At 37.0% G+C, this 15,405-nt stretch overlaps 1 protein-coding gene across 1 annotated transcript; it reads left to right on the top strand.

Annotated features, from left to right (window-relative positions):
• Window positions 1-3,132: 3,132 nt before the first annotated feature.
• LOC102801630 (alpha-N-acetylgalactosaminide alpha-2,6-sialyltransferase 2-like) lies at window positions 3,133-15,170 on the top strand. The gene is made up of 10 exons (XM_006824925.2): window positions 3,133-3,614; window positions 6,039-6,161; window positions 6,388-6,739; window positions 6,974-7,142; window positions 7,689-7,866; window positions 9,479-9,617; window positions 10,449-10,552; window positions 12,019-12,102; window positions 12,881-12,971; window positions 14,520-15,170. Exons 1-10 carry the CDS (start codon window positions 3,592-3,594, stop codon window positions 14,673-14,675), a joined length of 1,419 nt encoding a protein of 472 aa, XP_006824988.2. The 5' UTR covers window positions 3,133-3,591; the 3' UTR covers window positions 14,676-15,170.
• Window positions 15,171-15,405: the final 235 nt, after the last annotated feature.

Here is a 15,405-nt window from a genome sequence, read left to right as displayed (position 1 = left end):
GAATCGAGGCAGGTAAGCCGTGATTAATTTGAATTGCAGAGGTACATACAATGTACTTTGAATCGCATACAACCGAAGCACCCTCAGACGCCACGCACGCTTTAGAATTTCGTATATGAAGCAATGTTTTTACACATGTTTTTACGTCGCATGGAGTCCATGCCAAATACGACGTGGCGCGACGACTGCATTGCTTGAAGCTGAACATTTGGATTACTGGCATCAAATAGCCTTTGCGAGTATAATAATACATTTACTATCAGGTAAGTATCTCCTTGTGGGTATTTTTTTTCATTGTTCGCGTAGTTTCCATTGTTTGTCGAGGTTAAGAAATATGGACAATGGCAAACCCAAGAAACTGGGTGTATACAAAATACAATACAAACTTGAATACAAATAGGCAATACCAAAGTTTGATAAACGTTTTCAATGTTACGACCGACAACTTGCATAATTTTTCTAGTTACTTTCGTAAGTAGTGATTGTAGATAAATCATAGAATATGGACGCTTCGATAGTTTTAATCCAATCGATTAGGAATTTGTGATTTCTTTTACTCGTAAGTTATATACTGGTACTTCTTTGTACGATATAAATAAATAAAAATACCTTCATGAACAGCGCCAGCTACGACCACATATTCATACTTGCTTCTTGTCACTAGATGGACAACCACGTGTAATAAATATTGTGCTGACATGGAATTGAAGTATATACTGTGGAATACTTTATTTTCGCTTGGAATTAATTTTCGATGTTTTCGCTGAAAGAATGATTCAGTGAAAATAAGTGTGTATTCTCGGAATGGACGGTGCATGCTTATACAGAAAGAGGCAGATGTGGGATTTTTAGTTAGGGACGCACTTTTCACAATGACGTCATTGTTGTCCTACACTGTGGGGCATGTGTGTATAAATAAGTGACGAATTGGGGGCACCTGTACCCCTCTAAATCCGTCACAACGACACAGTGGCGTATATGTGTACTGGCCCGCATAGACACACTAGACCAGTTTTCTTTTACAATACCTGGAAAAGTTTGAGCTATCATTCTTGACTTCACACACCAGGATCGTTAGAGTACAGACTTGCATACAGTCCCTTGTTCATCTTTGACGTGTTTTTTTTTAATGAGGTATCATGGGACTCAAGTGTGTAAATGGCGAAAGCCGTGTCACCGCGAAATAAACAAAATCAAATTGTTTATTTCTCGGTAACCCGACTTTCGCCGACAAAAAATAAACAAGAGACTGCATGCACGTTTTGTTAGAGTATAGATATGTGGTATTATTAGCTCGTCCCCCCTGACATTGTTAGGATCGACGGGAGTTATTGCGCCCTTGCCGACGCACTTAATCATTTTAGATAATCACGCCGATGAGGGCGCAGTAACTCACGCTATGCTATAACGTCACGGTGTCTAATACACTCATCGTTTTTTCATATAACTATGGATATTTTAGTGCGTGAATATTGAACTACATTGGAGCGGCGCTGGTCGTGTCATATTTAGCTACACTATCGTCATTTTTGCATACAATATCTGGATACGTATACGATAATACCCATCGTTTCATTTCACCGTGACGGTATGACACATAAGGCCAAAAAAAAACTTATGTTGCCCTCAAGTCGGAAAATTGAAAAATTGGGTCGGTCGGTCGGATTTTTTTTTAAACTAAAATTTATTTTAAACGTAAATAGCCGAAGTATGTGGGGGGGGGGGGGACGCGATCCGATATTTCATATTTTTCGATCGGTCGCTGAGGGCAACAATATCCTGCACATAAACATAAGATTAAATATAAACATTGGTAGAACTTGAATTAAAATCAGCCTTGTTTGAGAGAAAAAAATAATTAAATGCTGCAACAATATAGTTGTTAATAATTAATATTCCATATTTGCGGCGAGTGTACAGTATTGCATGGCCCATATGCCGTAGCGATCATCTCCAGCTGGTTGGAATGACGCCCGTATTATGTGTTGCTAGTTGATATATGATAAGGCCTGGTGATCTGAATTGTGTACAGTATTGGCTAGGAGCGCACAGATAGAGCTGATGTCGGCCTTGCCGGTTTTCTTCAGTTTAGTATTTCACAGTTATTTTCACGATTTGCCCCTGATTTTACATTTTATAAACTGTGAGATGAAACAGGCTGTGGCCAGACAAACGCGTACAGCTTTGTACTGATAATCCAGAAGTAATTAGCAGAGTGCAGTTGCCGTGGACAACAACCTACTAAGCATTTCGTGGGTAAATACCATGCACTCATGTGAATATAATTCTTAGGACTGAACCGCTCGCAATTTAGCATAATCTAGTGTGGTTATTTGGAGTATACATACATAAGAGTTGTGTTGACAACAACGGAGAAGTTAAAACAACGCACAATAGTTTCATAAGAAATAGAGGTCATTCACAACGTGTAATGAAGGATTAAAATTTGCATAAAGTTGAATGTTGTAAATCTATAACGTAAAGACAAGAGAACCTTGGTTACATCGGGTAGATAGAAGAAGAATGACAAATATTATTTTTGTTAATACAAATTGTATTCAAGTTATCCCAACTCCCTGTGCTTATTTATACATATATGAATTATATTTTAATATCGACGCTAGATATAATACTGTCTCGGCCACAACTGAGCCACGATTTGCAATTTATAATTTACGAGTTACTATTTTCAATCTTATATGTATGCACAATTAAATTGAATTACACTCTATATAGGGTCGCGTTTTAATTGAATAAAATTCAATGTAGTAGGAATAACATCATGCAAGTTGTAACGTGGTGTAGAATATTTTGCGTAGCTTTGGGCAAGGAATGGCGGTACTGTATGGTACAGGTTATCATGCATTATTCCTTTCTATAATCCTAAGCTACGCAAACTTGGATTAAATATTTATAAATCGCAAATCACAAAGCGGGTTATTGGTGGCCGTCTGGCTGTCCAACCTACACCTATCACTCAGTACCGTTTGCCATATTTTAATTTGTCGTAATGCCTGCCCCTACATAGAACCAGTGTCAGAAATGTGCCGTGTCCCTCCGTTCATATCTTCCCCACCTCTTTCGAATAATAAGATCAACTATATGATTAATTCGGGAATCTTTAGGTTAAAGCATTCACTCACAGCTTACGCTGCAATGTGAGGTCACCAGACGTTGATTGTGAATCCGAAAACAACTTAATTCATATCTCACGGATCGAAAATAATCAACGTTATGATACGAGTGTCTCGAAGAGCGTGTGCCATTGGCTGAACTGTGAACCGGCAATCTGCGATAAGGAAGTATGTCCCGCATTTCTTATCAGTGCGAAATCGTGTGACGCATGAGGTCCTGTGACAGAGCAGTGCCAACTACTACCTTCTCTGTAGCGACCAAAAAACGCCCGTCATTATTATTGGCGTGTTGTTGAGTCTCTCGGATAGTTCTAGCAGGGTTCTTGTAAGACATATCAGCACACCGCATTGTGGCTCTCTCTGCTGTGACCGCAGAGTGACGGAGCAGGATACTGACTCACCGAAGACACAGGTCATGGTCTGAACTTGCTAGACGTAGGCGGTTTAATGGTCTGCAATGGCTGTAGCTAAAGGGTACACGTAAGTATACAAACACGATGATATGCAGCCACCATTGTAACATCTATTTGATGTGCGTGATTTGCGTATTAAATTAATAGTATTACAAGAGGCCATATGGCGGTACATAACCGAGACTACAGCCTGGAATTATTATAATTAGACTGCGAGTTCAAGAACAAACACAAAACATTTCAGAGTTGTGGTTCCGATACACCATCATGTAGACCTGTGTGCAATCGTATATAAACCTGGAAGAAAATGCTAAATATCTTTATGATTATAGGAATCAAATATTATATATGATAATGTTTTGGAATGTCTGACATTTCACTTCCGGTCGGGCACAATTCTGAATAACTAACTAGCTGACAGGCTGAGTAACTGGTTTATTACACTATTGTCGTAGTAAATTTTCATAGACAGCGAGCTGAAAATTGGCTTCAATCTTTGATGTCCGTGTTTTATTGAGTAGATTCAATTACACGCACACACAATAGGCTGTGTGTTCACTGTGTGTTATGTTGGTTGATTTTCATATGAATTACTATTAGTATAGGTTACATGCACGTGTGTTGTAATTACAATGTGCATTGAACAGAATTTGTAACCGGGCATGAGTGGGTGGGTGGGTTAAGATGAATTATAACTTTCATAAAATATAACAAAACCATGTCGCTCATGGACGTATGCAACATACAAGATGAATTTGAGACTTGTTTACCGAGGATTCGATATTAAGGCCAAAATGCGAACGTATTTAAACTCGCGAGAGAATTCATAAACTCTATCACAGGCAGGTTGGGATTGCATTATAAAATTTTGCTGAAAAACCAAATGTCCCACGTATCTTTATCGCCGATAATACATGACGGCTACTTTTCGCAGCTTAACTCACTCACTTTAGCGCAGTTGTAACTGGCAACGGGTTGACCCGCCGTGACCCCGCATACGTCACCGATTCAAATACAAACGCAGGTATGCATTAGTATGCATTTCAAACAGCTGTCACCAGAAATAGCGACGATATCGTGCACAGTATTGTTATTTAAATACTAGGTTAAAAGCAACCAAAATGTGCACGGCCTCATCCTGGAGGAACACTTTCGTTATCTTCAAAATGGAAGTAATTGTCAAAAACAGTTAAACACTGCAAAATATATTGGAAATATTATTGATACCGGATAAGTACTAGGAATGTGACATTTCTGAAAGATTTCGTCGTTTAAATTACATTAAGCCAACTAACCTTAAATAACCTTATAAGTGCTCAATATTACGGGGTAAATAAATTCGCAGTTTCCATGGAAACGTTTCTGGTTATATTTTTCCTTTTCCAAAACTAAAATCCAGTTAATAAAAAACGTAAACTGTCAAAGAACGGTGGGTTCTTCCAAATGTTGACTTGAGTTTTATGATTTTATTAATATTTTCGTTTAAATTACTCGACCTTTCACGTATATTGCATAACCTATGTATAGATGTTACAACTTCTTGTTCCGTCACGCGTGGAAACCATATTTTGTATATTATAGTATTTAGTATTATTCAATAATATTAATTAGTTGTATTATTATTATACTTTCAGGAGAGATGTCAGGGTTGGGATAAATGGTTTCCTTAGACTTTTTTTGTTTGTGTTTCATTCAGACGTAATACATTGAATTCAATTTTGGTTTAATAAACAGCTTTGTAGAACACGATATATGCCGCTCATCATTTTAAAATGATACGCTGCTGAAAAAAATGCTCCATTCCAAAACATTTAATAATTGGGTGATTTGTATTCCATTTATTTGTCAATACTCGTATACGAATAATGGGTCACACATATGATATGCAAATAGAAAAAAAAACGTGTGTGCACCTCCTCCCCAAAATGTTAAAGTCCCATCCAGTGTTTGATTTTGCTTTGGCAAATGTGTTCGTGTTTTTATTCAATATATATTACAGGAAAAATTGCCTTCGTGGTACTACGGTGGTACTTAATGAACGATCTAACGATAGTTCGCTAGGACACGTGGCGAATAAATGCGTTTTGCATATAACTGAACTTAACATTCACAGAAGTATGTACATATCACGTGACAAGCTCCCATACATCATATGCACTCAATTATTAATTGCATATCAAATGTTAACTGACACAAAAACGTCGTTGTCTTAAAACAGCTTGCTGTTATGAGTAATTCGGTTTCTATACAAGTGCCCCAATTTATGTCACAATTATGAATATGATGCATGTGTATTTTACAGGTGTGAGTAATGTGTTCCGGCTATCGAGGAGAAATTTGAAAGTTTATGCGACCCACGCTGTGACCCGAGTCTCGCCTCTTCGAATACTGTCATCCGACGCTAACAGTTTGTTTAGCTCATATTGAGGGCATATATAATATGTTCGGTGGCGCTATAGTCGGGTTAACACACTTGCATGTCTCGTTTCAGGCGACTGGACCTACTGAAGTTTGTGTTTGTGTCGTGTTTACTTATATGCATCATCGTATTTTACGGCTATAGAAGTTTGTGGCTGGGATCAGATAAAAATATCCGATCTATTAAGCTGTACAGGTATGCACTAGCAAAGTTGACCCTCCATGAGCAAACATCCGAACCCGAATCGTTATACAAATATTGATACATATCTTCTCCGTCTGGTCGTTAGCCTGGTAAATAGTCCCTGTGCTGTGATTTAAATTCGTCGTGGCAGTGCGTGTACGTGATTGAGGCTGAATGCAAACCAATCCATTTGTATACATGTGTAGTAATATGGCACTGTGTTTTACCTTTCTTGCAGGCCGCCAGACAATTCCTCGGCATTGCGTCTGGCCTCTTCAAACGTGCGATATGTGTTGGAAAAGTTAAAAGCAGATTCTCGATCGAGAAAATTGAACCGTACACTATTGACAGACGACATTGAATCTAAATTAAATCACTCAATTCGTCTAATAAATTCCGTCCAATTGTCTGAGCATCTTCAAGTTCCTGACATTCCAAATACAGACAATACGAGCCCTTACTTTGATACACCAACAGAATTCATTTCAGAGTTGGAAAAATTGATCAACCTCAGACAAAATGAGACCGCGGGGTTGTCTCTAGCGGAAGAACGTAAATATAGCAAAGACGATCAGTATAAATATTATGCGGTAAGTATATCATGTTATAAGCTTTGCGGGTCTGTTTGAAACATTTCACGCCATGTTGTGCAGACGGAGTTTCCCAAAGTCCTGTTTTAATTATTTATTTCACTTTCCATAATTCGTCCTTAGATACCACGTGATTGCATATTGATGAGTAACTTACATGACTGAATGTGATGTTTCAATTAAAACAAATAATTATTTTTGGATTAATTATTTTTAATTAATTTTTACCCCCAGCACTGCCCATCAACCCTGAGGAAAAAAATCCTCGAGATTCCAGAACTTCGAAAAAAGTTCATTCCAGACATCCCGATTTTATTAACAAGCGATCATTTTAATAAGGAGGAATATGATCGACTCTCACACTTCAAGACTCCACAGGGATGGTCAAACGTAGACTATAAAGGTAAGCTAGTCCAGGGCATGTATTCTCCTCATATATTTGTTCCAGACGTTGTTTACTTGTACTTAAAAAAAGCGATATTGCCACAATTATCTTAATATTGTACACTGTCTCCGAGTCTGAATCAATCTGTTTAAAGCGGAGGGGTTTTCACCTGCGCACGCGCGGGGATTGAGTCACTGGCGACGATAACAACGCACGCTAAAACACGAAAGGCTCATGGGTAGACGAGTGTTTGTAAACAACGACACGCTATGGCCGTCCGTCGCAAGCGCAGATGACGACTCCCCGCTTTACATAAGAGCTTTGTACCCATTGTCCAAAGCATGATATGTTTTTCAGTAGAGGACAGTTATTGTTCACACATTAGCATTTACAAAAACAGTTAAACAGTCCGCGTTTACTATTGTTTTTGTTCTAAACAATGCCTGTTTACCGGGAACATGGAAGGTAATACCTTCCATGCTGGGATGGACTGTTTCGTTGCCATATTATCGCCTTTTAATGGTTCTATTTACACTATTTATTTGTTATGACATTGTATTTTAGAGGTTGCTGACGTAGCTTCAAACTTGAACACTGACGGGAGTCGCTATATGTTCGACAATTTAGTGAGCAAATGGAAAAACACAGCCAGGTGTGTTAGATGTGCTGTTGTTGGAAATGGTGGTGTTCTGAAAAACTCTAAACTAGGGGAGGAGATCAATTCACACGATTACGTATTCAGGTCAGTACGTCATATTTGGTTCAGTGTCACACGTCCCATTCATAGTGGATAAAAAAAATGTACGTCGATTTTAAACGCAGTTATTAGAAGTAAATAGTTTATTTGCTATTTTCAAAACTCTGTGTTATATAATTTGTGGCAAATGAGTTCAAATTAACCTCGTCTCCGGGTCACTACTGAACTCGATCCGGATAGAGATCGGTTTAAATCTCGACGATTGAGGGCATGATTTCGTGTCGACTGGGTGCCTTTTCTGGTACGAACGCAGCTTCATAAATCCCTTCTACAAACATTGAATACTACTCTATCTCGAACCGAAGCGAGTCATATATCTCACCATACGTATAGAATATTCCCTGAACGAAACCATAAGCAGATGACGAGTTTAAAAAGTCAGCGACGTGAATTCAGGTACTAGATAGATAGCTTTCATCATTGGTACATTAGGGTACCATACATGTATTTTCAAACAATTGTGCTATACTTTCTATAACCACATGTAAAACTCTCAGAGATCAATTTTTTTTTTTAATTATTTGCTTTCAAAAGCAATTGAGTCCTTGAAAATGGCTACCTCAATAAAAGCGAGGACGGTTGTAGGACCAATTCCTAAAGCATGTTTAACCATGGAGTTCCATGGTATAACAAACTCGCCTGTACGTTTACACAACTACCAATATATGTAGGAACCACAATAACCAATCAAGATAAATCCCTGCAATTACACGAGATATTTTATAAAGTTAATATTATATTAACCTCCAGCATCCTGACTATGTTTATGCGTCAATTTTAATGGATAAGAACATAATATAATGGCCAATAATAGATCACCATCATCACAGTTTCAACCTTTCATTGTATAGCATGTTGTAACAGACTCATATTTTGAACTGTTGAGGGTAGTGGTGATACAATCAGGATATTTATTCGTGGAGACATCAGATACAGTGATAATACAGTGAAGTGTAAACTTGGTTTCCAGGCGATGGCTTTACAGCCACGCCTAGAGACAGACCTCCCGTATAACCTCCGCTCCCTCTTTCTCATCAGTCCCCCTATTTATAAGTGAAACCACGTGATATCGTGACGTCACTACGACGCCTAGCACAAGTCAACGTGATTGGTTAGAACTTACTAACATGCCAAATAAGGAGTGCTAGACAGTCATGGTGACGTTTGACACGGCGTGTATAAAAGTGTTAATATGGTTTAGGCTTTAAACAATACATTAGATATTACATATAGGTGTAGGAATGTGAACATTAAAGTAATAAGCATGGGAAAGTTAACACGTATTGACATAGACAATTGAATGCAATTGTCATGTCATACGTGTATGCGGGTACCACATCAGATTGGTGACAATGTACAACCAAGACATGCATTTGTAAATAGAACTGGCATTAAATAAGTGGAAATTGATCGTTTCTCTTTAATTGAAATGCAGATTTGTTGTTACTATTAATGCGTGCGTTTCTTCATTGAATACGAACAAGCGCATTACAAACTGAGGCTCTTTCTTGGGGCGAATTCTGTAATGATCTCGTCTTTCCGCGATAATGATAATAATAATAATAATAACACGTCCACACTGTATGATACAACACAGGGTGAATGTAGCTGTTACCAAAGGCTTTGAATCTGATGTAGGGGATAAGACAAGTCACTACGTGTTCACCATGGTAACCTTGGATAACTCTATCAGGGGTGGTAACAAATATGGGTATAAAAGCGCCCCCAACGGAAAGGTAAACCGAACTGTTTTTGTTTACAGTTGTGAATGAATCGATATTCTGACGGTTTGAATAATGGACGTGTGGATACACCTTAAATCATGAACAATACACACCATGTAGCAATACATTTACACTATGACATGATGATGATGAATGAAAACATTACATAATGAATGCATACCGTGACACAATAAATACACACCATAGCACGATAAATACACACTATAACATGAAGAACGCGCACCATAACCTAATGAGTGCATACCATAGCACAGCAAATACACGCCATAACATAAAGAATGCGCACCATAACCTAGTGAATGCATACCATAGCACAACAAATACACGCCATAACATGATAAACGAGCACCATTATATAATATATACATATCTTAACACAATAAATACACACCATAGCACGATAAATACACATCATAACATGATGAATGCGCACCATAACCTAATGAATGCATATCACAGCACAACAAATACACGCCATAACATGATAATCGAGCACCATAATATAATATATACATATCTTAACACAATAAATACACACCATAGCACGATAAATACACATCATAACATGATGAATGCGCACCATAACCTAATGAATGCATACCACAGCACAACAAATAATGCTATAACATGATAAACGAGCACCATTATATAATATATGCATACCTTTACACAATAAATATACACCATAACACGATGAATGCAGACAATTAACATGATGAATGTACACCTTAACGTAATAAAGAATACACACAGTAACTTTATAAATACATGGCATAACATGATGAATGTACATCTTAGCGTATTTTCATTGTTTCATAATAGGATATTCGTTACGTCTTAGTTCCATGTGAACAATGGAGCTATCAGGTCATAGGCGCCGCCCTGTCTGGTAAGCCATTGCCTCGTAGTCAGGACGGTTATAGCAGGTAATCACATTGATGAATGTTATTATTATTCTAACTTATTCTGGAAATAGATTTTCATCTCTGGAATCATCTGTCAAGTGGCGGGACGTTTAGTATGGTGCACCATATATCCCGTGATTGGCAAATACTGTAAGCAATAAAATTAAAGAATCTAAAAAGAGTTAAATTTAGCTTGAAGCCTGGAATGAATACTATAAACAATGAAATCGTAAATTACTATTTATTTCTGTATTTATTTCCTTATATTCTGTATTTTTTGTTTATGAATAATAAAAAAATGTAAAAAAACAACAATGAAATAATAATGATAATTAACAGAAAGAGAAGTTAAAATAGCAATTAGTAAGCTAAAACTTAGAAAGAGTCTGGATATGATGGTCCAGATTTATTAAAACAACAAACTTGGCCAAATCTTAGAGAGTAAAATATGTCAAAGTAATAATCAGACAGGATTTAGGAAAAGTTATCGAACCAGTGATCACATTTTTGTATTTAAAAAACAGTCCATGAATATCTACAAATAAACAAAACAAATTATATACTTACTTCTTATTGATTTCAAAATACCTTTGATAACGTTTGGAGAGAGAGGTTATTCTATAAATTGCTCAATAACGGTGTTGCTGAAAACATCTTCAAATGAATTAAACATACGTATATATCAACTTACAAAATCATGTATACGTTTTGAAAATGAGGTGTCCCGTGTGTTTGAAACCAACAAAGATGTAAGACAGGGATGTGTTATGAGCCACATGTTTTTCCATATACATATGTCAGTGATCTAAATCATTCACTGTAATACAATTCCACGAATCAGGTTCAACTAACTAATGACAAAGTTCGCTCTCAGTTTTATGCCGATGATCTTGTCTTAATATATCACTATACATTATAGAAAAGAGAAAATAGAGAAATATTGTCATAAATTAAAGCTCTAGGTAAAGTTATTTAGAAATACGAATGTAGTAACAAATTTACATTTCAAACTGAAAATATTAGTTTTTTTTCCATACTGCTACCTTGGTGTAATCATACCATCTAATAACTAATCTGGTGACAAAAGAAATAACAAAGCCAGCAGGGCTATGTATATAATGTTATTATTATTAGGTATTAATGAGGGTTGTGTCAGCCGTCAATTATGGCTGCAACCCATATTTGCATCACAGCCTCGTTCTCATCAAAAACAGTGAAGCAGAACACCTTCAATACTAGTAGTTTAGGGACTGACAGTGATTGCTAAATATGTCATGACACGTGCGCATCACTGTTATCAGACCACAAATGTACGTGTGCGTTTTGTTCGTCGTCACTGAAACATCGCTAGTCTTGACGAAAACAAGGCGGTCGATACAGTACACGAGTTACAATTAAGTAGCCCTGTTATAGACATTCTAGTAGTTTCAGTATTCACTCGTATATACGGCTGTTTGTAATATATACTGTTATGTTTGTAAACGCAGATCTCCACCAACTTTTCCTGTCAAGCTAAATAACAACAATGTCAAGGTCCTGCATCCAGACTTTTCAAGATATTTATTTTGGAGGTGGGTGTCAAAAATAATATGTAATATATAGTGAACAATATTTTTTCGAGCTTGAAACAGGTGCTCTTTCCTCTTCGCTGTTATGCAGCCCGACCCCCAAACCGGATAGGAAGTGGCGCGACGGCTGTGACAATTCAATGTGTGCGTAGCTTTCAATCTAAACGTTTAGCATTTCAAAACTATCCTTTCAACGGAGTTGGGGGGTTTACATTTGTTACCATTTTTATATTTATTAAACAAATTTTTAAAACTATTTGAACAATCTTGGAGATAGTGAACAGGACAGTAAAAATGGGCGTTCTCATCAGCAACAAAAGCTTCGCATTTTGGTTTAACAGAACATTTACATTATTTTTGAAAACATTGTAGTCTTTCTTTTCTCATAAAAATGTGTTGGCTAACTGTTATCGTTTTCTAGTAGCAGTAAAAAAATAGCAGAACAATCGATTTTGTTTATTTGGCAGTCACGTGACGTACTTAATGTTGACATTAGTGTTATCATATTTTTGGATAAAGTGTTGCAAGGGCTACAACAACATGTAAAAATTGTTAGTCATTAATAATTATTATTTTTATCAAGCTTTTTCTGTTTTGCCCAACGAAAGTCTACTACATCCTTAAACATACACAAATTCACACAAGTTGAACTCTGTGTAAATAATTTGATTTATCAGTGCACTTCTACTATGACCAGTTGTGGCATACTCATTTTTGTTTTAAACTTATAATTGCCGAATAGTCTGATGAATGTAATTTATTGAACTATATTTTCTTTCAGCTGGGTTGACTCGCCAGGTCGTAAAAGGGATATTTATCGCCCGCAAACAGGGGCATTTATGCTACTCGTAGCATTGCATACTTGTGATGAAGTAAGTTAAAATACATTGTTAATCCGTGGGCACGATTGGTTTTACTACTAACACTTGAATGTGCGATGTCAGATAGGGTTTAGTTCATAAATGGTAGTTGGGATTTCAGTCATAAATAACTCTAACTACGGCAATTCTAAAACATTTCCGGGCATCACTTTGTATTAGAGATTGAGATAGTCACTTTCAAATTTACCAGGATGTTTCGTTTTGAGAGAGAAACATGACGAATGTCATGATATCGTAGTTTAATTCTTGGCCGGGAAATCAAAAATATCTATGATATTGATGTAAGTTTTAGCGTGCGTGTATAGGGTATGACCTAGCTGGAAAAAATGCCACTCGGTTTAAAAAATATATAATCGCCAGTCACCAACATTTATTTAATATGTGTATGAAGTTAAAGAATTGCACATTTTTTCTAAACGAGATAGATTTTTGGTTAAATTACACATGAAAATATTGGTTTGTTCCTATGTGTGTGTTACATACTGTTTTTCTGACTCGTTTGTGGCTATCGGTCAATTAGAAAGTTTGAGAAAGCATTTATCTGACTGTTTTATAGATTAGTGGCTGTGTATTTTCCTACTTTTTCTTCAATACTAATATGTCACTTCAATGACAGCTTTAGCGTTTCGATAATCGATCGTACGGGCTTGTTACCATGCCACATATTGGTTCACTAAATTTTTACCGATTTTAAAAACATTAATCAGTTCTCGGAACATGACGTAATAATGTTGAAAAATCTGATTAATGTAGCGATTTCAATTCAATTGGTAATATGACTGAAACTGTGTTGCTAGTACAAGCAAATTGATATTTTTTAACGCAATGATTGGTTCATATGAGAAAACTTGCCGCCGTTATTTGTTCACACGGGGAAACCGTTTCTTCGTTGGTTGGCTCATCCAGTCTGGGAACCCATTACTTCATTCTCAAGTTGGTTGAATGGAATATGTGTGTATATATATGTGGAAGGAATTTACAAGCAAATCATAATACAACAGTGGTCATATAATTGCATGTTGCACTGTTTTGCAACCACTCCTATATAGGCACCATCTTCGACGTAAACGGCCACCGAAATCTCGTTTAGAACAACGCGACTTGTTTTGTCCCTCAAATAGTGTACCTCCCCCCCCCCCGTCGATCGCTTCTTCTGTTCTACTCATTTATGTAACCAGTCTAGTTGGAACAGTAAACGCAATAACGGGAGGGATCGAACACTATTTGAGGTGTATTAAGTCGCGCGGTTCTCTCGCCCCCAACGAGACCTCGGCGGCTATTTCCGTCCAGTGTGTTGGACCAGAGCACGCTTTGACACACAAGTAAGAATCTAAGTTGTCCTTCATGTATTTCCAGGGAACGATCACCTACAAATTTTACATAAACTAACAATATTGCGGTCTCGGCGTCTGCCAGTTTTACGTGGTGGTCGATTCATTCAAAATGTCCTTACTTTGAAATAATGTCGGATAGTATTGTATCGAAATTGTTTTAATATGAGTCACCGAGTGTGTTTACTTTGAGTATTGTTTGTTGCAGGTTGATGTCTATGGAGTTGGAGCAAGTTATTCAAACTATACGGATCATTATTACGACAATGGCCGCCATGTTGAATATGCAAATCACGACTACACCACCGAAAATAAATTATGGGCACGTTTGAATGAACTGGGGATCATTAATCTTCATACGTGACTTTAAAGTACCGAGATTTTTCCATTTCTAGTTTCCGGGTATGCAGATCACATGCATAAACCGAAAAGGGCATAGATGAATGTGTGAATCCGTGAACATAGCTCTTTTGCTGTTATCCTGAGTCACAAAACACCGAAACGAGTTAGATGAGATTTAGTTTGTTTTTACATCTGATTAGGTTTTGCATAATAAGTGACCATACCTATGAATCGGATAACCAATTAGGATTCCGATAATGTTTTTGGTGCTAATATGTTAAACTCAGTATATGCCGAGTAGTACCCGAAGTAATCCGTTGCAGCCCGAGTGACACTCTACGTAAACCGCATATTGTTCGGTAATTAGTTCGGCAACTTTGGTTTATAGTTATCTTCACCCTTTTCCGTCATCTTACACATCTAATCAAAATTAACAGAAGATCATTAAAATGATATTCAGTTTTTACTCTGAAACTATGACTTATTTAATTTTACAAATAAAAGAGAATTTCATATACTTGTTCTTGAATCATCGTTGACTTTTGCTTGGTTGGAGAAGGGGTAGTAGTGGCCGTGTTTTCGTAGAAAATTAAAACGCGTTTTGTATTGTATGATCAATTGGTCTTGCACATGTATAGAGTCAACTTGAAAGTCATTAGCCAACTCCGTTGAATTCCCCAGGGACAATATAACCCCAGCTATTATACAGCCAATCATTTTATACTCTATTTCTCATTTACTACCGGGTATAG

The sequence above is a fragment of the Saccoglossus kowalevskii genome, chromosome 13 (genome assembly GCF_978046115.1).
Source record: "Saccoglossus kowalevskii chromosome 13, keSacKowa6.1, whole genome shotgun sequence".
Classification (NCBI taxonomy): Eukaryota; Metazoa; Hemichordata; class Enteropneusta; family Harrimaniidae; genus Saccoglossus; species Saccoglossus kowalevskii.
The sequence above is the reverse complement of the archived record's forward strand: the minus strand, read 5'-3'. Positions and strand labels throughout refer to the sequence as shown.

Excerpts from the sequence above, each read along its gene's own strand:
- LOC102801630 (XM_006824925.2), top strand. The coding sequence starts at position 3,592 with ATGGCTGTAGCTAAAGGGTACAC. Across the intron at positions 6,162-6,387 it reads CGATCTATTAAGCTGTACAG|GCCGCCAGACAATTCCTCGG; the intron begins GTATGCACTAGC and ends CCTTTCTTGCAG. Across the intron at positions 10,553-12,018 it reads AGTCAGGACGGTTATAGCAG|ATCTCCACCAACTTTTCCTG; the intron begins GTAATCACATTG and ends TTGTAAACGCAG.